Source organism: Pelophylax lessonae, assembly GCF_965119305.1.
Source record: "Pelophylax lessonae genome assembly, chromosome: 1".
Taxonomy (NCBI): Eukaryota; Metazoa; Chordata; class Amphibia; order Anura; family Ranidae; genus Pelophylax; species Pelophylax lessonae.
The window spans coordinates 603,035,931-603,061,288 of NC_138768.1; the positions used below are offsets into that span (position 1 = coordinate 603,035,931).

General features: G+C 41.0%; 1 protein-coding gene across 1 annotated transcript in view; it reads right to left on the reverse strand.

Moving 5' to 3' along the window:
• Positions 1-24,913, reverse strand: part of TACR3 (tachykinin receptor 3) — a 276,158-nt gene extending 251,245 nt beyond the window's left edge. Inside the window, exon 1 of the mRNA XM_082253577.1 lies at positions 23,882-24,913. Within this exon, the coding sequence (XP_082109703.1) occupies positions 23,882-24,324 (443 nt within the window). The 5' untranslated portion in view covers positions 24,325-24,913. The remainder of the gene's footprint in view (positions 1-23,881) is intronic.
• Positions 24,914-25,358: the final 445 nt, after the last annotated feature.

Genomic DNA, 25,358 nt, shown 5'->3' on the forward strand with positions numbered 1-25,358 from the left:
GAATACATTGAACTGCTGCATGCGAGTGGATACAAATTGACAAACACAATCAAATAATGAAGTGTACCAGTTGCATACATGGAAAATGCAGAGCCCAACAGCCCCAGGACTTAATTTACTCTGATCTACAGTATGTGGTCCTAAGAAAGTTCAGACTCCAGGGAAAAATAATATTTTCTAAAATATTGTACATTGATAAGTAGTCAATATACACTGTGCTTTACCTTTTACACAGCAAATATAAAGCTTCAGATAAACTTCAACAATATCTTGCCCAAGTAAAGGACACATTTAGCAAAATGCCTAAGCTATTCTGCACACATATGGGCACTGAGTGCACAAGTGGCAACACACAAGCTATTCAAAGATGCATAGAATTGTGTTCCAACTATTGTACCAAACAGCCCAGAACAAAATGCAGTCCAAAAAGAATAAACCATACATTATGTAAAAGTAGCAGAAGCAGGCATCTTTGTGGACGTGCCAACGATACAGGTGAGAATCAATTGTGAAAGTCTGTTGTTTCAAAAACAATTTACCTGGAAAGCAAATACCATATAGGCTATGGAATGGAAAGAAGCCTGACAAAAATTATCTACAAAAATTTGGAAGCAAAGCATGTGTACATGTTCTAAAAGAGAAGTGTACAAAATGGGAAATTTGTGCTAAGTAGGGTATATCTGTATACTAAATTGAGTCTCAAGAAAGGTTACAGAATTCTGCATCTAGACAACATAAGGTCATTTTTAGCTGAAGTGTAATTATTATTAAAAACATCTATGTGTTAAAAGGCTCCGGAAGTGACAAAATCCATTGTGCACTCCTGGGGGGGATAATCCTTTCCATGAATTCCAAGAGAAGGGTCCTTCCAAGAGAATTTGCTTAGAATTTGTGCAAAGGATTTTTCCTTTCAGGATCTTACACTGTATTTATTTTTTTCTCTGCAGCACTCTGAAAAATTCAGCTTTAGTATGCAAGTAATTGAACTGGCTCAGAGGTTGGGAGGCAAAAGTATCTTTCTCACCTTATATCTACATTAGTGCTGCAGTTTTTGATCTGCTTGAGGCCTGATAACTACATATACTATAGGGAGCAATTTTGTCCCAAGTTGTAGGTATTGTTGCAAAGTATCACCCTTGTGTGCCCCTTTGTCTGCCCATAGAAGTGGTCATTTACTAATTCTGATGCAAAATAACATAACAAAACATCAACATTCTATCCTGAAAACGCGGACTAAAACTATCTGTGACATGCTTTGAAAATGGAATGCTATTTTATTGTTAACCAACGCCGAACCTGTCGCTTGAATTCCACCAAATGTCATCTTCCAGTCACCACCGCCAGAATTTAAGCACAGGGGTGGGGTTTCCAGGTGACATCATTGACTATATATAGACATGATGATATTTGGTCAATAATATTATGGGAATCCTACAAGAATCCTAAAGATGTACTTAAGATCCTTCCTCATATTGATTTCACTCCTGGTTGAATGTTACTAGCTTTATAGTGTTTGGCTATTTTATCTATTGGTTAATGACAACTTTCATGGGTTGATGGTTGGGGAATGTTACATTTGCCTAGTTAAAGGTGGCAAGGAGACTACTATGCACACATTCCAAAAAATTATAAGCAGTAGTATCTATGTTTGCACAAATTTTAAGACATTCACAACACAAATGTTTTATAAATAGATATTAATAAAAGTATTATTTTATATAAAATTAGGATGTTTTGTGTGGTAACCCTTACGTATGACTATAAAAGAAACCTAGCAAACAAAGGTAGCATACCCAGAGTTCAGGTGGCTACAGGTTAGCTGCAAACACATTACATTTAGTTAGGGGCACTCCAGTTTAAAGCTGAAGTTTAGCTAGAAAAAAAAAATCTCTACAATTTTAGTCGCATCATTTTCTGTAATGAATTATACCCATGTTGTGCAGGTAGCTCGACTCATCTAGCTTCAAGGCTCAATGTCTCATCAAAGGTCTAAGAAACTGGAGCAGAGGAGATTTACAGATTTCTTCCCTAAGATGGAGAAAGAAGAGTCTCAATAAGGCACCAGATAAAACTCCATCTTTTTGCAATCCACTAAAGACTCAGGGCAACTCTCAAAAATGGAAGAATCCCTCTCAGAACCACAACTAAAACCCAAAGACCAACCTAAAATGCATTACCTTACACAAAAAGGAGTTGTGAGTAAAGAACAATCACTGACAGAAACCAATCAGCCCAGGGGGTACCTAAAACCAACTTTTGACAATTGAGCATCAAAACATATTATAAACAAATGCATCTGCCCCTCAGGAAGGAATTGCAATAGGAGCTTTATACAGGAATTTCACAAATACAAATCAGATGTAACAAAGAAAATAATAAACAGATCACTTAGAAAGAAAGATGGGGGAATATGCAAAATCACACAATGAGCTTGCAGACCACTATCACCAGGCCAAGGAGCTACAATTAATCAAAAATAAAATATTACATCTAGGATGCAGGTTAACAAAACGGTAATGTTTACAGGAACATTTAGAGGAATACCTGAGTCAGTGACCCAAAGTTAGTTGATTCCATCTATACAACAGCAAATCTTTGCTACCTTTGCACCAATAACACTATTTTGACATTGGCTGTGCCCACAGGGTGTTTAGGCCTAAATATCTGCCTGACACAGAACCTAGAGAGTTTCGAGCAAGAGTGCATTTCTTCATGTAAAAGAAGGGCTGTGACAGAAGCAAGAAAAGTGGGCATGCTTACAGACCCATATCCATCTTTTTATGGTCACGAAAGCCAGCACCAAGCAAAAAATAATAAATTCTATCCACAGTACTAAAATTTTACGAGGTAAGAAAATACGTTTTCCCAATCTAAACTTATTGTTGTGCACCAAAATTAATTTGTCTATTCTGTAATTTAAAAGATGCTATGCAACAACTTTACAAATGTCTTCTAGTAGATAGCACCCTCAAGACCTTTCCACAAAAGGGTTCTACAACTGCATCCCTAAAGAATGGATCATAGATGATGATACATGACTCACTTTAGGATAACTGTCTAAATATTTCAGAACCATTAAAATGTTGTATATACAATCTGGACCTAACCTTTTCCTTCAGCTTGAGTTGTATACTGTATATGTCCCCTCCTTAAGAAGTGTGGCAGGCGCACAAAGTGTTTATTTATTTATTTTCTTTCTTTTCCTAATATGTCATAGCTGGAATTAGTTGGGGCAACTATACACACCTTACAACTTATAAAATGTAATTCACAAACGCCTAACTAAAAGTTAAGGGACTTCTTCGCCCTTACAAGTAGGGATGAGCTTAGTGTTCGATCTGAACATTAGTTTAGAGCATTTGGTGTGGACAAACATGAAAACATCTGGCTGTCAATAGCTGCTAAAGAAGCAGTGGATGCCTGTACCTGTGGCATCCCTACCATTGACAATCACCCAGGCCAATCACCAACATTGACATCACCCAGGCCATTCACTTACATCACAAGGAACCCCTCAACTGAAAGGCAAATAGGGGGTGAGTGGATCATGGGTGGGGAATTACATAATTTCCTAAATATGGCCACACAGTCAAATTTGGGTAATAATGTTAGCACTTTCGAGGCTGTTAAGGAAGCAGTGGTTTCTTGCACCTGTTGCATCCTTACCAATCACTGATGTCACCCAGCCTTTTCACTTGAGGAGTTGGGAGTTGGTTGAGTTGGTGGAGGAGGGCATTGTGATTGATGATGGATTTCAATGAGGGGCACACTATGTACCCCATACTCAATTAACCGCTTTACCACCGCCCACAGTAATATTACTGCGGCAGAGTGGCTCGTTATCGTCTGACGACGTAGTACTACGTCGTCAGACACTCCCCCTTCTGGGCGGCGCTTGCGCGCCGCCGGAGGCTCGCTCCCGCTGTTTTCAATCACAGCGGGAGTCGGGCCAGGGGAGGAGCAGCGGCGATCGCCGCTGCTCTGCCCCGATCGCCGGGGATCTAGTGTGGAGATCCGCCCGCCTGTGTAAACACAAGCGGGCGGATCTCCATAGTGACAGGGAGTGACAGATCGGAGTGTTCAGCATAGCTGGACATCCGATCTGTCCATGACTCACTCAGTCACCTCCCCCCCTACACGTCAGTAAGCACCAGGCATACATTAACCCCTCCCTCTCCAATAAAATTAACCCCTTCCCTGCCAGTGTCATTTTTACAGTAACAGTGCATATGATTACTGCAGTAATGTCACTGGTACCCCCAAAAGTGTCAAAAATGTCAGTCAAGGGTCCGATCTGTCCGCCGCAATGTCGCAGTCCCGCAAAAAAAATCGCAGATCGCCGCCATTACGCGTTAAAAAAAAAAACACCAAAAATGACAGAAATCTTTCCCTTTGTTAGTAAACGCAATAACTTTTGCGCAAACCAATCAAAATACGCTTATTGCGATTTTTTTTACCAAACATAGGTAGCAGAAAACAAATTGGCCAAAAATTTTTAAAAAAATTGGTTTTTACATCTTTTTTGGGGGGAATTTCATATAAAAAAATGTTAAAAATATTGTTATTTTTTCAAAATAAATGCTCTTTTTTTGTTTATAGCGCAAAAAGTAAAAATCGCACAGGTGATCAAATACCACCAAAAGAAAGCTCTGTTTGTGAGAAAAAAAGGACGTAAATTTCGTTTGGGTACGGCGTCGCACGACCGCGCAATTGTCAGTTGAAGTCACACAGTGCCGAATCGCAAAAAGTGGCCTGGACGGAAAACAGCAAAATCCTCCGGTGGTAAAGTGGTTAAGTAAGGGGGGAGTGGTATCTGGGGGCTCCCTTATTTATTAACCTCCCTGACAGTATGATTATTTCAGATTTTAGGTGCTGAAAGCGGTACCATTATTTTGCATGTAATTCTTAACCTCCCTGGCGGTATGATTATGTCAGGAATTATGTACCAAAAGCGGTACAATTTTTTTCATGGAAATTTGGCGTTATGTATTATAGGCCTACAATTCTTAGTAATTACTGACTTAAACCTGACCAAAACAAGAATCTAGTAGACATCCCAGATGTGATAAATTTGAAACACAAACGCATGAATTATAATCTAATCAATAATATAATTTTATTATATAATATATATAATAAAATTATATTATTGATTAGATTATAATTAATGCGTTATATATTATATATATATATATGTGTATATATATATATATATGTATATATATATATATATATATATATATATATATATATATATATATATATATATGTATATATATATATATATATGTGTATATATATATATATATATATATATATATATATATATATACACACACACACACACACACATATATATATATATATATATATATATATATATATATATATATTGTGAGGGATTAGCTCGGTGGTAGGCGTGGATGACCCCTTTGGGGGTGCGTTTTCACAGAGAGATAGCCGATTAGAGGTTGAAAACAAGACTGATTTATTCATGCAATTTACTTAACACAATTGCAAGCATCAAAACAGCCAAAATAAAATAAAAGACAAAATAAATCCTTGCCTCTGTGGGCGGCTACCTTCTCACGCTGGAACCTACCTAAGAAGTCTTTCCAACCTACTGTTGGGCCGACACTGCTGATCCTACAGCAGACACTCAAATGTCCATTTGTTTGCTTTTCACACAGCACAAACATTGTCCATTGAACATGTCCCTTTGTTTCTTTCACATCAGCACATGTTCATTTATAACAGGATCCTTTACTCTTCAGATTCTTCATATTGAACACAGTTCATTTAACAGGTCCCTTTACTCTTCACACTCTTCACATGGAACACTTTGTCTTCTCACCTTTGAGACGTCTTCACTCGTGGTTACCCTCCTTAGCTTCACAACGCTTTAGGGGGTCTTCTCCCATGCTCACCAGCTTGTCGGGAGGCACACATCCGACTGTCCCCCTCTCCCAGCCCACACGGCGACAGGCGGCAGCAGTCCTTCTCCCATGCCCACACGGCGTCGGGAGGTACACGTATGTCTGTCCTCCTCTTCCCAGCTCACACAGCTACAGGAGGCAGCACTCAATAGATTTTCTCTGGACAAATTATAGAGGCCTTGATCTCCTCATTCTGAACAGCTGAATGGTTTTCAACTTCCTGCTGGCTCTCTCTGCAGCCAACACCCTATAGTATCAGTGAACTTTCAAAGCAGGTGGGAATGTGTCTCCTCTCAGTGACTACATTCCCAGATTTACCTGACTTCCTGTCACATACCCCCCCCTCTTGTTTCAACCCTAGGGTTGGGACACATATTTCCAGGCACGCATGTGTCAGGCACTGCTGACTCACTGATAAGCCTCCTATTATCCTCAAGCTTCCGGATGAAACTGTTTTGTCATCTTCATTGACAGATTTCTCATAAATGCCACACAGTTTGTCTCTAATCTCATATACACATTCTTCAACTGCATTTTTGGCATCATTTTGCTCCTTCTCGTTTCTGTCATCTTCATTGACAGCTTTCTCATAAATGTCAGACAGCTTGTCCCTCATAACCGTCTGTCCAATCCACCATGGAGGACCGTGATCCATAGGCAACTCAATTGGGCTAGTCTTAATGTCTTCAACATTCTTAAGACGCCTCTCTCTGCAATCCATAAATGTTTTCCACAAAACTTTGAGAACCTTTGCTTCACTAAGCTTTGTTCCAAGTAGGGACTCTTGACATCCCTCTGTGACTTGAGTTGCCTCTCCATACAGCTGTACACAATCATTGACTTTTTGTTGTAAAAGGGAATGATCTTCCTTCTTGAGCTTTGCTTGCTCTAAGATGCTGTGCAGAGGATTTTCCAATTGAGACAACAGGCTGTCACACATTTCTTCAAAGTGACCCCTGTTCCTTTTCCCAGAGATATCAATATCATTCAAACATTTCATATTCATAGGCAGATCTGAAGCATTTGCACTCATCAACTTCTTAAACTTTTCGCCCTCCTGAGCGAGTCGCAGTAAAGGCCTACTATTTGATTTGATATTCAGTTTATATTTCTTGCCAAACTCTTCACAGAAGTAGCCAACCAGAACATCATCAACTTTCCTTCCACCAACATATGGGTCAAAGGCAACAACACAGTTGAACCCAGCGATCTGGGTGGTATCCATTATAGACCTCCTCTCTGCATCAGTGAAGAAGCATGGAACTGCAACACATTCTTTTACAGGTTTCTTCAATGCACTTTCTGCTGAACTATTTGACCGCTCAAGGTCACCTAGTTCTTTTTCTCTATCTGAATTCCACATGGAATGCATCTCAAGATCACGATCAAACTTCTGCCACCCGTCTTTCACCAGTTCCATTTTGGAAACACTCCCTGAAAGGCACTTATTCATTTGCTTCACGTTTTCACCAACAGCCTTAGTTTTCCCCACTAGGTTTTCAGCCTGAACTGAGAAATCATCACATTTCTTACTCAGCTCCTTTGTTTGCTGAAGTTCTAATGATACATTTTCCAATGCTTGAAGTTTTTGAAGGAACGGTTTATTCCAAAGGGGTGATTCAAGCCACATGTCGTCACATTTCTGAGGCTCACTCAGGACAGACCCCAAAATACTGATCCTTTTAAAAACTGCATCAGGCACACTATCCCCTCTTTGGGACAGATCCTCTGTTGCCTGGAATTCCTCTTCCAGTTCCTGCAACGGAATCTTCATCTCTTCTACTTGCTGTTCTAAGGCTCGCTTAGACTTTTCTAGCTCCTGAACTCTTTTCACAACATCATCCTTGGAGCTGACCAATTCTTCCATTTCTGTACGCAGCTGTTTGTCAACACTTTCTAGTTCAGCCTTACACTCTAGAGCTTCCTCCAAAGAGCGAGCCAAGAACAGGGCTTTGCTCTCGTTATCACGCACCTCCGTTTCTGCACGGGCGCGTTCTTCAGCATATTTTGCAGACACAGGCTTCTCTTCACCAAGCATCTGATCAAACTTCTTTTTCACATCTTCAACACACTGTAATGAACCAACGCTTTCTTCCATGCGTTTTTTCATATCCGCTATCTGAGCTTGCAATGTTGCGACTTGCTCTGATAGGTTTTTCTTTGCTTCCGCCTCCTCTTTTAATTGTTCCAGGAAGCCATTTTTCTCATCTTCCATTTGTTTGAGCTTTGTGCTAAAACTCAGCCTTTGACACCTCTCCTCCTGTAAGAGTTCCTGCGTGTCTTGCAGCTGCGATTCCAAGATAGAAAAATCTTCCGCAATTTCTCTAGATTTTCTGTCTGCTTGAGAAAGCTGATTTGTAACATTGTCCAGCTCAACCTGCAGTCGGTTTGCCTTCTCTGACAGCTTAGCACACAATCGGTCACCTTCTGACACCTTCACTTGCGATTCCAGAAGCTGTGCCTCTACTTTTTCCCTCTTATGTTCACAATCTCCTTTTCCCTGCATAAGAGCCTTCACCTCATTGGCTAGTTTCTGGGAATGAGACTGTAATTCTGCCACACAGGCTTCTTTCTCCTTTAACTGCTGCTGGAAACGTTGGGCTTCACCTTTCCAACTTTCACAGTCTGCACGTAATTCATCTACCACATTGCTCAAAGTGGTGAGCTCATACACAGTACTCAGTAATTTAGCCTCTCTTTCACTTTTCTCATTGTCGCTGAGAGACAATGTCGTTTTCAGAGCGACATTCTGTTCCTGCGACTCCTGCAGGTCTATTTTTGTAACTTCCAAACACTGAAGACTTTTTTCCAGCTGATTACGCAACTCCAACATATCAGCCATACTTTGCTTCTGCAAAGTCTGAATTTCACTTTCCTTTTCCATGAGGATGGTATCTTTCTCCATTATAGTCTCTCTGCGTTTTTGCAACTCGACCAAAAGAAGAGCAGTGGATTCTTCCCACTGTAACACATGAGACTTGAGTAGTTCATTCATTTCCTGCAAGTTTCTATGCTCCATTTTAAGCAATTCCAAGGCTTGTTCCTTTTCTTCCATTTTCCGTTGCAAGGCATCCAACTCAGCCCTGCACACATACTCGGTTTCCTCCAAACCGATGGCCTCCATTGGCTGCTGGCGTCTCTGTTTCCAGCCTGCCATGCTCTCTTGATGAGCCTTTTGTTGAGCTGCAAAGCTCTGCTGAAAATCCGCATTTGCCTGCTGTTGAGCTGCATTTGCTTGCTGTTGAGCTGCATTTGATATAATCAGATGTTTCAACATCTCCTCCATTTTGAGTTTACTTTTCATCTGAGCACACTGCGTCTCCATAGCGGTTTCATCAGTGTTGCTAGGGACAACAACCTTCCTCTTTAGTAGACTCTCTTTAGGCATGGATGGGGCTGGTTCAGACGGCAACATCCCCTCCATCCATAGAATCCGGTCTCTCATTTCATCTATCTTTGCATTCTTCAGGCGTTTTGAACGCCCCATCTTCAATAACTCCACAAACAAATTTTTCACAGTCCAGCAAAAATTTTTCAGACCACTGTCTCTTTAACACATGTAGTTTTTCTCTCTCTCTTGCAAGATCTCTTTTCCTGCACACACAGTTTGTGCAGTCACTTGCACCAGACACAACAAAGTTCATCAAATAATTTTGAGACCGCTGTCTCTTTAAAACACTTTTTTTTTTTCTGTCAGGATCTTCTCTCCTGCACACATAGATTGTGCAATCTCATGCACCAGATAAAGTTCATCAAACATTTGCACTTCCTTGCAGGGATCTCTGCTTATGCCCACTGCATACCTCCACCATATGTGAGGGATTAGCTCGGTGGTAGGCGTGGATGACCCCTTTGGGGGTGCGTTTTCACAGAGAGATAGCCGATTAGAGGTTGAAAACAAGACTGATTTATTCATGCAATTTACTTAACACAATTGCAAGCATCAAAACAGCCAAAATAAAATAAAAGACAAAATAAATCCTTGCCTCTGTGGGCGGCTACCTTCTCACGCTGGAACCTACCTAAGAAGTCTTTCCAACCTACTGTTGGGCCGACACTGCTGATCCTACAGCAGACACTCAAATGTCCATTTGTTTGCTTTTCACACAGCACAAACATTGTCCATTGAACATGTCCCTTTGTTTCTTTCACATCAGCACATGTTCATTTATAACAGGATCCTTTACTCTTCAGATTCTTCATATTGAACACAGTTCATTTAACAGGTCCCTTTACTCTTCACACTCTTCACATGGAACACTTTGTCTTCTCACCTTTGAGACGTCTTCACTCGTGGTTACCCTCCTTAGCTTCACAACGCTTTAGGGGGTCTTCTCCCATGCTCACCAGCTTGTCGGGAGGCACACATCCGACTGTCCCCCTCTCCCAGCCCACACGGCGACAGGCGGCAGCAGTCCTTCTCCCATGCCCACACGGCGTCGGGAGGTACACGTATGTCTGTCCTCCTCTTCCCAGCTCACACAGCGACAGGAGGCAGCACTCAATAGATTTTCTCTGGACAAATTATAGAGGCCTTGATCTCCTCATTCTGAACAGCTGAATGGTTTTCAACTTCCTGCTGGCTCTCTCTGCAGCCAACACCCTATAGTATCAGTGAACTTTCAAAGCAGGTGGGAATGTGTCTCCTCTCAGTGACTACATTCCCAGATTTACCTGACTTCCTGTCACAATATATATATATATATATAATATAAATGTGTTATGTGTTTGTGTTTTGTGCAACGTTTGAATTTCCCTCCCAGTTCCGCTCCCATGCAGCATTGCTGCTGCAGGGAACGGAACTAGGAAGTCATCACACCGACGGACGAGCGGCGGGACTCTCGGCTGGCGGTCACAGCAATGAGAGATCATCGCTGGATTGCCAGGAGAAGGTAAGAGACACCACTGCGTGCTCTGCACATCCACCCCCAGCGTGACTCGGGGATACCGATCCTAGTCTAAAAAATCCACCCCGAGTCACGCTCGGGGATACCGCCAGGGAGGTTAAGTTTGAGCAGCCCAAACCAACTATTTACATATGATTTTTTTTTTACTGTGCGTTCTTCTTTATAACATCTCGGGTATGATAAAGTTTGAAACACAAATAATAAATTATAATATAATAAATAACTATAAATAATAACAAATAATAATATAATAATAATAATAATTTTTATTCAATAAATTATAATAAATAACATAATCAAAAACACTGACATTTTTTTGGGCCAAACAAGGATGCCATATTATTAGTCATATTAAGTAAACGTCCCGGGTATGGAAAATTTTAAAACAGGGTACAGCACAAAGTCCAACGTCACAGTCAGGACAATAGTACTGGGTTTCTTTACGCATTTTCCTTCCAGTAACGTCACGTTTGGAACAGCAAACCACACACATTCTTGTGTCCATAAAGTGACGACCAGTCAGGCGTTCGGGGTTCACAACACCAGCAGCACGGCGTCTGAATCTATTTACAGCTGTTGGTGTTTGGTGCCTGAGAAATATCCGTTCGGCAACTTTACATACAAAGTCCACATGAACCACAGGCCTGTCACTCTTGTTTTTTTTTTAGTAGAATAAATGCGTTCCACAAAAATTGTTCAAGAAGATGCCTGAAGATTTTTTTGTAATATTTTTTTTGTTGTTTCCGCATTGCCGGATAAAAAGTCATGGCCTGGTCAGCTCTGTCCACACCTTCCATGGTGTTATTGCAATCCATCACCAGTTGTGGTTTTATTACGTCCTTTCCACCTTTTGTGTGTACCATGAGAGTAGAGGTGTTGTGAATGGTACTCATTAGGCACACATCTTTTTTGTCGCGCCATCTCAGTGCCATCATTTTGCCTTTCTGCCCGGCAACTATTTCTCCTGACTTGAGCTTTTTATTGGCTAAGGTTGGTGGCATGTCACGCCGATTAGCTCTAACAGTCCCATATGCATCGGTCTTGTTTTGAAGAAGGAACTCAGAGTTCTGGAGACGTGTAAAAATTGTCTGTGGTTACACAGTACCCCTGATTCAGCAATGGCTCAATCAACGTAAGAACCGAAGCGGTTGCCATTCCATAACTGCTGAATCTTTCATTGAATTTGGTTCCTTTCCCGGTGTATAGGACCGAATTACATATGTAACCAGTGCTGGATTCACATAGCATGAATGACTTTATGCCAAAGCGTGCTCTCTTTGATGCTATATACAGTATCCAGCTGAGTCTTCCTTTGTAGGCTATTAGACTTTTGTTGATAAAAATGTCTCTATCTGGTACATAGGACTGCTGGAAATTTTTCAAAATAATTTGATAAACGTGCCAAATCTTTTTGCGTTTCGGAGCTGGATGAGAAGTCTCGTCAAAGTCATCATTATTTGCAAAGTGCAAATATTTCATAATGAGCAAAAATTTGTATTCCGACATGACCGTGCCAAAAAACGGAGTGGCCAGTAATTGTTGGTGGTCCAATACCACTTCTGCAGGGGTTTCCCCACCCCCACCACTCCCTGCAGAACAATTAGGCCCAGAAACTTCCAGATGTCCGCTTTGGTCACTGGTTCCCACATCCTGCTCCTTGCAAACCTCCGATGCGCTGCAGCTTGTTGCTCCTGGTACCGATTTGTTTCCATAACAATCTTTTCAATAACCTCATCGGTCAAAAAGAGTTGGAGGTATGCCAAGGGGTTGTCATCCTCAACATCCACTTTGATACCAGGTGCTCCAGTAAACGGGAACCCTGGGGGCGCTATGTGCTCCGTACCACAGTCAATTGAGCACCAAGTCCGCACATTGCTGGGCACAGTCGCAGGATCATCGCTAAAATCGCTTTCTGCTTCCGATGACAAACTTCCCCATGAATCGCTATCACTCCATTCTGCAAGCGATTCTGTATTGCTGTTGCTGTTTTCCAGCAGGTCATATACCGCTTTTGAGGTGGCGGTGTGCTTTTTTGATGCCATGGTCACTCTGTAGTTTCCAGACACAAAAGTACAGGAAAAATGCAAGAAGGGCAATGAAGAAAGCACTAAGGGCAAGCAAAGGTGAATTTATTTTATTTTAGTAATGTAATCCAATAGGATTACAATATATCAGTGTGTTTGTGTTTTTAACTTTTTGAATTTGCCGCCGGTTCCACCCCCCCCCTGCGAGCATCACGTCGCAGGAGACGGAAGCCGGGACACAGAGAATCGGGTGGAAGATCCGGCTGCCGTACACTGCCAAGGATACATCACTGGATCCTGGGACAAGTTTAGTACCCTCTCTTTCGGGATCCAGCGATGCTCCCTGGTGGCTCGGGGTTACCGCTAATGGCACTAAAATTTAACCCCGAGCCACACTCGGGAATACCGCCAGGGAGGTTAAAGGGGGCTTTCAAATTCCTATAACATTCCTGTCTGCAGACCCCCTCAACCACTTGGCAAGGGTTGTGGGGATGAGGCCCTTGTCCTCCTTAACATGGGGGCAAAGTGAATTGTTTTGGGGGGGTCCACTCTGGCAAGGCACCCCCCATGTTGAGGGCATTTGGCCTGGTATGGTTCAGGAGGGGGGGGAGCACATGCTCGCCAGGCTGCATGCTCAGATAAGGATTCTGGTATATACTTTTAAGGGGACCTCACACTTTTTTTGTGCTTTTTTACATGGAGCCCCCTTAAAACCTGTATCAGGCCTGAAAGCTCTGGTATGCATTTTCTGGAGGACCACACACATTTATTTATTTATTTTTTTCATTTCATTCCTTTTTATTATTTTTTCCTTGGCAAATGTCAGTGCTATAAAAATTTATGCTCCAGGCCGCATAGAATAATTGTTTTCATTGGTATATATCCCGCAGGTTAGTGCCAACTTCCCATACTATTACTTTTTACATCCCCTTGCCTATTAGTTCAGAAAACAGGCATTTTTAATTTCACAGATTCAGTTCCCCTTTAACTTCAATGAGGTCCGAGGTTGGCATCCAAACTTCTTTGAAGCTCGCCTAACACCTGCCAAACCTAATTAAGGGCAGTTTGGTTTATCACTACTTACAAGCAGTCTATGCCCTGGAAAGATGCTATCTCCCAAATATGCAATGTACTATGGGGGAGATTTACTAAAACTATAGCACTCAGAATCTGGGCAGCTGTGCATGGCAGCCAATCAGCTTCTCAAATTTTAAAGCTTGTTCAATTAAGCTTTGACAATAAAACCTGGAAGCTGATTGATTTCTGTACAAAACTGTACCAGATTTTGAATGCTCCAGTTTTAGTAAATCTCCCCCTATGTATACAAGAAACCCATTTTTGCAAAACTAAAGCCCCACAATGTAGACATCATAGTTTCTTCCATAACTTTTTTGCTCACGTGGAGAACAAAAGAAAAGGTGTGATCATAACAATCAAAAACACAGTTGCCTATCAACTGCACTCTGTAGGTTCTGACCCTAGTGGCAGATATATTTAATGCTTCAGTTAGCAATAACTATATCACCATAGTGAATGTTTACGCCTCTAATAAGTATGAAAAAAATCACCAGTTTAAAAAATAAAAGCAACCAACATCAGCAATGTCACCTTATCATCCCAAAATCTACAGTATCTTTAAAGTGAAGACTGACTTGATAATATGTTCTGACCATGTGTCTTTATCTACTGAGATTTTTGCTAACTGTAAATTCTGAACATCTGCTATGTGGCTGCTGAACACCTCTCCCGTTCCTAAGATAGCAGATTGAAACTAAAACTAAAGTGATTGTAAATTGCAATGTTTTTTCACAGAGCCGCCCCAATCCTCCTCTGCTCAGTTCCCCTGCAAGCTCTCCTGACCCCTCCATCCTGCTGAGTGCCCATCAAACCAAACCTCTTGGTATGGGGGCACTCGCGTGAGCTCACTTCTGAGCCATCTCTGTGTGTCCATAGACACACAGAGTGTGGCTCGGCCCCGTCCCCGAGCCTTCCTCACTGACTGTGATTGACAGCATCAAAAGCGAAAGGGGAAGGAAGGAGGCGAGAGAGACGCTGTTCTTGTGCAGGTCATTGGATCAAGATTGGGTTCAGGTAAGTATGGTGGGGGGGGTTGCCCACAGAATGCACAGAGCCTCTTTTACAGAATGAAAGAGGTTCCTTCAGCTTTTAGAACCACTTGAAGTTTTTCTTTCAAACAAGCTCAATCCTTGACCACACTTTTTTGTGGAATATCTACAAAGCATATATTAAAAGTGTTTTATGAGAAACAGAAACACAGATAAGAAATAGAAGATTTTACTAACAAAACCCGTAACCTTGAGTACCAGAATAAACAAAAGTATAATATAAAGCATGAAGAGGAACTGAAAGATATCTGTCATATACTTATACACGCTTTAGCAACCAATAAGACTGTATAATAGAAGGGGCACTTTTTGCAAAACAATTATCCACAAGATTGGGAAAACAGGAATTCCGTTTTTGCAAGATAAAGACATAGTAATCTACGTGATATAGCCAATCAATTTAGCAAATTTTATTCTACATGTAGCACCCTACAAGGTAGGTGATAGGTAAAAGCATAGTGGGCCTTGGCTGCCTAACAGCAGGGCCATGATTTTCAGCTGGGCTGTCATGCCTCCCAGGTGTGGCTGCTGAGAGGGGAGTCTCCCCACTGGCTCCATGAGAGGATTCTTATAGGGCAGTGGAGGAAACCCAATCAGTGGTTCGTTCAGGTCTCTTCAGATTCTGCCGCAGAGGATTCTGGGAGTGGGTATAAGTTTGAGGGGAACGCATGACGCAGCATCTTTGATGGGAAGCAGAGTCCCAGGAGGGAGGGTACGGCTGTCTCTTCTCCTGTCAGAAGGATCGAGTGTCTCGGGTGGCTGCCTGAGAGTCCAGAGAGAGAGCTGAGCTGAGCTGAAGAGAGGATCCAGTGTGCCGAGGACCAGTGGAGATAGAGGAGTTCAGTTCCAGGAAAGCATGCCAGATTTGTGAGTACTGTGCATTGCCCCTGAGGGTCTGCCTGAAGTGTAGAGGGGACCAATCCGGTGAAGGTCCCAGGGATCCAGGAGCCCGCTAGTGTCAGAGGGGGTGCCTAGTGAGAGGACCCTGAAGTGTCAGAGGGGGTGCCTAACAAGAGGACCCTGAAGTGTAGAGGGGGCGCCAGCGGTTGGCCCCTGAAGAGTTAAGTGTACAGTATTAAGATTTGCAGCAGCACAAGCAGTTACAAGGAGCTACCTCAGTCAGTGAAGGGCTGGAGGGAGCTGTTCACCAGACGTTTGAGCTAAATAGAGTGTCAGGAGTCAAATATCTTACAGTCGTGGATCTTCTGAGTTAATCTGAGTATTAAAGTTGAGGTTTCAGCACAGTTCAGCAGAACAATATCTTCAAGCGCCAGGGAGCGTTGGCCGGCATTCAGCTGGCGTCAAGACAGCACTAACAGGCATTTTTCTGTACAGTGTCCCAGTTGAACCTAGTTGAGCCAGAGGAGCATCCCACTCATTCCCTTCTCCCATCCCTATTACAAAATAAACAAAACAAACCAAAGATGCCAGAATGGTCTCAGTTCTCACACTTGGGTTTTCAACTTAAATGTGTTGGAAGTGTTACCGGTAACAATGGCAGAACCATATCAGGCCCAATGCCTGGAAATATTGCTACATACACTATACAATTTAAAGGACTCCCCGAAAAATACACAGCCATCACTAGAAGACATTTAAAACTTTATGCAGAATCTATGTCTCCACAAAATTTCCCCTTAACAGCTTGATACTTTATCAGAGCCATTTTCTCCAGATTAAATAAAAATGGTAATTAGGAAACTCCCTTTTCACAAGGCCTCTTATCTGGATGGGTTTAGCAATGAATATTATTAGACCTACATAGATGTTCTATCATCGCCACTGTGCAAGTTTGTGAATTAAGCAGCCAAATTAGGAAAGGCCCCACAGGAATCTTTAAGAGAACTTAAAATTACATTTCTCAAACCTGATAAATCCCCAACAGATTACAAATTACAGCCTGATTTTGCTAGCGTAAAGATCTATTAAACTCTTTGCAATTAGGCTATTGGACATTTTCCCCAGCTAGTCCAAGCAGATCATGTAGGATTTCTTAAAGATCCACAGGCTCCTGATGGGACAAGGAGATTAGTGAAACTGGTTTAATAGACTGAGCACTGTCAAACACCTTCTCTATGCCTCTCCTTAGATGTAGGGAAGGGATTAGGCAGGATACATTGGGGATACTTGAAAGCAGGCAGAAAGCAGAGATTTATCCCCACAGGTTTGATAAGTCCAGCCATAAATGCACTTTTTATATCCCCCCAGTGCAAGAGTATGGACATCAAGTATGCTTTCCACACCCTTTCAGGTTTCCAATAGCACCAGGGTAGGATGTCCACTGTAACCCCTGATTTTGTGCACTAGCTATGGAACCAGTAGAAGAGATCTAATTATAACATCCCTGGCAAACCAGCTTATAATACAGAACACAAAATCGGACTTTATGTCAATGATGTACTAATACCATTACTGAACCCACTGAAATCCTTACCCACTCTGCAAAATATACTTATGGATTTTAGACAAGTTTCCCTTAATAAGGTACAGTATATAAATTTCAAAAGTTAGATATACAACTAGATAACATAACTAAACTAAATATATCTGGTATATCCACATTCTCAAATGAGCCCACTTCTGCACTGGAATATTTGAGCATTTGTCTACCCTCACCTAGCAACAACTTATTTCAGACTAATATCCACCACATTTTGTATTACATGTCTTTATATAATGCCCACAATTTACACAGTGCTTTATGTATATATTGTACATTTACATCAGTCCCTACCTCAAATGCATACAGACCTACACATACTAGGGCCAATTTAAACAGAAGCCCGTTAACCTACCAGTATGTCTTTGGAGTGCGGGAGAAAACCACAGTGCCCAGAGGAAACCCTTTCAAGCACAGAGGGAACATGCAAACCCCTTGCAGGTAGCAACCTGTTTGAGATTTCAACTGAGGACCCTAGTGCTGCTAGACAGAAGAACTAGGCCACATTATCACTGAAAGTGTCATAGACAGTTGCAGAAGGCATGAGTCCATGTCAGGACTCAAACTGTCACATTGACAAACATGTTTTTTCTCCCACATATCCTATTTATGTTCATTACCAATCCCATTTTACCATCCTATATACATAATCTACAAGGCACTATAAACTGCCACATTTGGGGAAGCAAAAAAAAAAAACGAATTTCAAAAACAATATTTTAAATATTTCTCAACTTTATGCCGGAATGGGAGTCCCTAATATTGCTAAATATTACAGAACTATAAACTAAAAACTGATGGAAGCCTAATCTTAATTTGTGAAAAAAGAATGAACATACAGCTTTCCCATTGTTTCTCAAACTACTAATGGGAGCTACTTAATTAAAAACAACATCAAAATATACTCTACATGTACAATAACAGCAGCTCTTGGGTTATGGGACTTACTGTGCAACTTAATGGCGCTTTTCCACTGCATGGAACCGAACGGTTCGGCTCGCTTTTGTGCTTTTTCACTGCTGGTACTGCATGGTATGGTGTAGGAACGGTTTGGTACGGTACGGCGGCGCTTTTTCACTGCATGGAACCGAACGGTACGGCTCTCAAAAACAGTACCACCTCGATTGTGGTTCCAAGAGGTACCATACCCGGTACCATATCCCACAATCCTCTGCATGCAGTCACTACTAGCCACTGATTGGTCAGAGAATCCCACCCACCCCGTTGTTATCCCACCCACTTAACTTTAGTACTACTTTAGTGGAAAAGCAAACCATACCAAACTGTACCGAACCGTTCCAACACCGTACCATGCGGTACCAGCAGTGGAAAAGCAAACCGGGCCAAGCAGGGCCGAGTAGAGCCGAGCCGGTACTTGCAGTGGAAAAGTGCCAAAAGAAACATTATTACCAAAAAGTTCCTCTTCTAAATCTGGGGAGCTGAATCTTAAAAACTGGAAACTGGCAGGTTTCACCACAATAGGGGGCGCCTCTATATGGAAAACCCTTCAACTAACTCAAACCCTTTGACGAACACCAATTATATCATCTGTTGCAAGGGCTTTTTCAAATACCTCCATATATGAGACACTTCCTATTCAGTACACATATTACAATAAGTAGTCTCCTATTAGGGAAGTAACACCTTTTTGCAATGACCCTCAAGTTGAAAAAAGGGATCCCATCTGTCCAATGCACACCATCTTGTAAAATTGGCAAGCCACGGAAGTAAGGGAGAAGGAATTTGACTTCACACTAGCCACCCGACGGTGGAAATATGCTATTTCATGGCTTCTACATGTGTATCACAGTGGAAATCTGCACAATTTTGGGTATTACACCCCCTAGAGACTGGCAGCAGTTTTCCCCATTCAGTCCAGACTGTGCAGGAGAGACTGGAGTAAAGCAGAAGGAATTCAATACTGACCTTACAAATGTCATACTTTTCTTACACATGTTTTGATAGCAGTCAGACTAAGTTTGGCAAGATTGTGGAGGTAAAAAGACATATTTTTTCTATAATTAGTAATAATATTTTTAATGAACATACAAGATGCAACCTTATGTTTTTAAATACAGACCTCAACTGGACCAAATTCTGGATGCACTAAAACGGTTGGCTACTGTAGGGTAGATGCACAGCCCTAAATTTATATTATCGTGATTCCAACCTTCAAGATGTCTGTACATAGCTTGATCGGTCAGTTAATGAAGCTGTTCCACTACTATGAGGTACTTGAATTTAAACTCAGAAGTATCATCCAGAAAAAGCCGATGCAAAATGAAACACAATTCCGTGTTCTATTTTTTCCTTTTTACAGTTTTATTTACATTCATTTTTGCTATGGTTACTTTGTTGCAAAGTCACAAGTGGACTCACAATAAGTTTAAAGTATTCATCGAGTATGTATACATCCATGTGATTTGTATCACATCATTTATTCCATTGGAAGCATGTGTGACTGGGTAATGACACAATCAGGACACAGGGAGAGAGCACTTTTACCTTTTAACCACTTGCCGACCGCTGCACGACTATTTACTGTGGCAGTCAGCCCCAATTGGGCAAAGCGATGTAGTACTACGTCGCTCGCCCACGAGCCTCTAGGAGGCGAGCGCACGCCGCCGGAGGCGCGCTCCCGCCCCCACTCGTTCAGTAACATCCCTGCGCGAGTGACCGGCGGCTCCGATGTCCGCCAGCCACTCGCGATCTCCCGCAGGAGAGGGACAAAGGCAGGCGGCTGATGAAAACAAAGCCGCCTGTCATTCTCCCTGAAGTAACTGCAAAGACTATACGATCCTGCTATGTAGGATTGTATATCTCTGTGGTTACATCACTAGCCACGCCCCCCCCCACAGTTAGAATCACACCCCTAGGGATACATTTAACCCCTTGATCACCAATAAAGTTAACCCCTTCCCTGTCAGTGTCATTTTTACAGTAACAGTGCATATTTATAGCACTGATTACTGTAGTAATGTCACTGGTACCCCCAAAAGGGTAAAAAATGTCAGTCAAGGGTCCGATCTGTCTGCCGCAATGTCGCAGTCCCGCAAAAAAATCGCAGATCGCCGCCATTACTAGTTAAAAAAAAAAAAAACAATAAAAATGACATAAATATTTCCCGTAGTTAGTAAACACAATAACTTTTGCGCAAACCAATCAAAATCTGCTTATTGTGATTTTTTTCACCAAAAATATGTAGCAGAAAACAAATAGGCCTAAAAAGTTAAAAAAAATTGATTTTTACATTTTTTTTTTGGGGGGGGGGGGAGAATTTCATTTTAAAAAATGTTAAAAATATTGTTATTTTTTCAAAATTGTTGCTCTTTTTTTGTTTATAGCGCAAAGTAAAAATCGCACAGGTGATCAAATACCACCAAAAGAAAGTTCTGTTTGTGGGAAAAAAGGACGTCAATTTCATTTGGGTACAGTGTCGCACGACCGCGCAATTGTCCCTTAAAGTCACGCAGTGCCGAATCGCAAAATAGGCCCTGGTCTTTGAGCAGCCAAATCCTCCGGGGGTTAATTAAGTGCCTGCACAAAGACCTCCATGGCAGGATCACCATTTTTTAAAATGTAAAACTGCAGATTCCTATTCCTACTAGCTTTAGATGATACACAGAGATTAAGCAAATCCTTCTCCGTAAATTGCACTTGTTTGCCTGCAGTCCTCTCTTCTTTACAACCCTTGAAAGTACACAGATGAAAAGCTAATTCTCAGCTCCAGAAGGCACAACATAGAGCAGGGAATTGAGTGTAATCTGAGACCTGAGAGGAGAGAAAGGAAACATCCTCTTCTATACAGTTTCATAGTGAAACATGTACAGCTGAGGCTGTCAATCACCTGTTGTGTACTAGAGGAGGGGTGGAACCATACCCTGGTTTTTCCCGGAATCAGCATTAATGATAAGAAGTGACTCATGCAGATAGCAGAGGGAGGAGAGAGCAGACAGAAATGATACTAGATGATTTGGTTTGAGGCAAGTACACAATATATAGAAGCTTATATGAGATTTTAGTCATTGGTTTTACATATACTTTAAGTTCATATAGTTAAAAAAAACATCAACACGTAATATTATACATAGTTAGTGAGGACACAACTCTATCTAGTTCAACCAATAGAAAAATAAATAAATAAAAAAATCAAATAAAAAACCTCCATATACAGAATTATATGTCCACAGTTGAACCACAGGAAGGCAAAAATCACCTATTAAGCATGGTTCAATATGCTACAGTGGGGGGAAATAAATTCCTTCCTGATCCCTGAAATGGCAAACGGATGTTCCTTGAAACAACATTACTTTTAAATTGCCTTTAAATGTTAATATCTTGTTATATTTAGTGCCTTTAAGAATGCACCCAAGCCTTTTTTAGAACAATGCATTAAGCTGGCTATACCTAGTTCCAGAGGGAGTCTATTTCACATTTTCACAGCTCTTACTGTGGAAAAGCCTTTCCATATGTGGAAGTTGAATTTCCTATTATGGAAAAAGTTTCTCCAGATTTAGAGTAAATAACTATGATTACATACAGTATGTATTCTTCAAACTAAAAAAGATGCCAATGCCTTATTTTATATATATTTATATATATATCATAAACATGCATTTACACATAACTTCTTAATCAAGCAGTTTCTTCAAAGTGTTACAATAACAATTTCTGATCAAATCACATGTAAATCTACCTTGTAAATTTTATTCATACAACCAGAAACAAGAGCAATGATGTTGTAAATGATAAAATTGAATATGTAGTTGTTATAAAAAAAAAAAAAAACACAAGATCTCATGTCTTAGTGGAAATTGCTTGCCCTGGACAAGTGGATTATCACAAGGGATTTGCTGATCTGCTTGCAGCTAGCATGTAGTGCGATTTGAACACACAGTTTAATGCATAGTAATCAGACATCACGCTTGGAACACTTTTTATATCTATCCCATCTCTTGCTTTAGCCAAGAGTTCAGGTTATGAGTGGCATACAATCACTAGCAGGACAAGCCATGCCCTAACCATTGAATGTATTCATGTTACACTGTTTAATATCAATGAAACACGAGAAACCAAGAGCTTTGAAATGTATCTCATGCATGCTTTTATTAAGGTAATGATCAGTATACAATGCAAAATAACCCCTTTTATTATATCAGTACATAGCTTCAATTACTGGGAATGTATTACCTAGTTTAAATTAAATGTAATTGTTTGCAGCATTATTACCTATGATAGTGCCTTTTTAAAGAAGCCCAGTAGTCTTTATAGTGAATGAAATCTTTTCAATGTAAGTCAGATATTTTATAAGTACCCATGGAGCTTGATAACACTTATGTGTATCGAAGATCCTATCAACATGTATATTTGTCATTCTATTAAATAATTATGAATTATTAAACTATTAGACAAAAGGTCCTGATTATAGGTGTATACCTGGAAAAACATGTGTTTTATACTGAAACATATACTCTACTCTAAGATAGTCAAAAGCTGGCTATATACTAAATAATATACTAATATATACTAATAAAACATTTTGGACGGTTCCTAATGAACTGGTCAAAATTCTATCAATGGGTGGCCCTGTTACTACCACGTCTATTGATTGAAAAATTGAAGAAGCTAGGTGGCGAATTGTTGGCCATTCAGCACCTGTATCCAATAAGATTTGAATTTTTGGACATCCATTGGCACATGTCAGAATACAATACTCACGGTGGAAGATTTGTCTATCCGCATTGTTTAGCGTGTATGAAGGAATCTCTCAGATTTCTTTAGTTCAGCCCACAGGCTGAATGAAAGAAATCTATTAATTTATGACCAGGTTAAGAGATATGAACTATGAGCATGATGTACAACAGAAGTTACATGCTGGCACATTCAGCTCAGCTACAACTAGAGAGTCAAAAAACTGTCTACTTCTGCATGGAAAAAAACCCTACTGCATTTGACATTATGGGTGAGCATAGTTACTTATTAAAAAAAAACTACTGATAACTATAAGGAGTTATTTAATACATAGAATGAGTGTATCTGTATATAAAATTCATTCTTATTGCACATTATTTCATTTATATTTTTCTCCACGTATACATGGAGATCAAGCTGTCCAGCAAGTTGACACGGGTTGGGATCAGCTATATCATGTGTCTTTACAATAATCACCTATTCATCACAGGGTTCAAATAAAAGAAATACAACTGCTAATACACCTGCTCAAGCACACCTGCAGCCTCAGTTTGCTCCAACCCCTGTAATTTTTGCTGGTCAGCTTGGTGTGTAGATAAATGTAGAGAAACATATTTAAAAAAAAATACATGACACATAAAAAATACTGAATCCTATCATTACAAGTATTAATAACATGCAGTCATCTACAGTATTTTTGTGACAGTGGTCCTTTAAATCAGATCTGCCCCCCTTCCCTTAAGCTAACGTAACTTACCTGTCCACAGCTATAGCAGACATTGAGTAGATGCTGGCAAAAATGGCTGTTATAGGAAAGAAGTTGTGGAATCTACAGTAAGCCTCCCCAAAGTACCATTCATTGTGTAGGGCATATATGAAATTCACCAAGGTGTTGAAAGCTGCCATAGAAGCATCCGAGAAGGCTAGGCTGACCAGAAAGTAGTTGGTGACTGTCCTCATTCTTTTATGAGCCAGTATGATCCACATTACTATGATATTGCCAAACACAGCAACAGCTACCATCGATCCATAAGCCAGAGACCAAAGTGCTATACGCCAGGGCGGTTGCACGAACCTGTGAGTAACTGGGGCAGTCACATTAGTCTGGGTGATGTTCTTTGGCCATAGCAATCCTTCCCCAAGAGGAGCAAAAATGCCCACCCCTTCTTCACCTGTCACATTTGCTGGAGTAGAAGTCATCTCTGTGTCCCCAGAAGCTTTCAGTGCAGCAAGACAGACTGAGAGCTGTATAATACTCTTCAAGTTTCAGTAGAGGAATGCAAAGTGCATGCAATAAAGAACTATATTCTGAACTCAAGTTGAAGACATGATTGTCTCTACGGAAATTTCAAACACCCATATGAATGTGAAGGGAGATCTAAATAGAATGTGATAGGAAAGATGAACTTCAAGCTAAGTTCCTTTCTTCTAGCAAAGAGCAAGTCAAGGCAGAGGCAGCTGGTGTGAGTCTTTTATAGAACGAGTTCCTCCAATGTCTAGGAAAATGCCTGTGACATCATTCTGGGAGGGGGGAATTACAGAGAGCCCACTGAGTGCTTCCTACACTCCCCCCAGCTTGCAAACAGGTAGGATTTGTGCTGCATGCAGTGACACAGAGAAGCATGCAATCCAAGTACACTTTGCTAGCTCTTCCTCTATGGATGTGTCACCCCTGCTGCTGTGTGCTGTGATGCTTATTCACAACTTGTTCATGAATATTTCTCAGTAGCCTGGTGCTGAAGGGATGTGTGGTCCATGGTGCTGAAATCCTTATTCGGAAGACGGAGCATTGTATGATTCCAACTCCGTTCACATGCATGTCTAGGAGCTCTCCGCCCCTGTCTTTCTGCTCTGGCACAGACACTGCCCCCATTCAGCACAAAGCTAAGAAACGCTTCTAGAGATATAGGAGTTGATTTACTAAAGGCAAATATACTTCACTTTGCTAGGGAATTTTCAGCAGAGCTTAGTGAATGTGGTAAAACTTCACTTTGCAAAGAATACCCAAACACATGCAAGGAATACAACAAAAATAGCATTTGCTAGCCCATGATTATATGATGGATGATGGAAGTCAACAGAACTACATTCATTAAAGTATGGAAAAAATTCCCTTTGAAAAAAAAAAAAATAATAATAATTGTAAAGGGTACAGCCTATATGCTTTTAGTAAACTAACCCCATAGAGGCTTATTTACTAGAGGAGTTAAGAACAAGGCTTTTTTTCAGCTGGA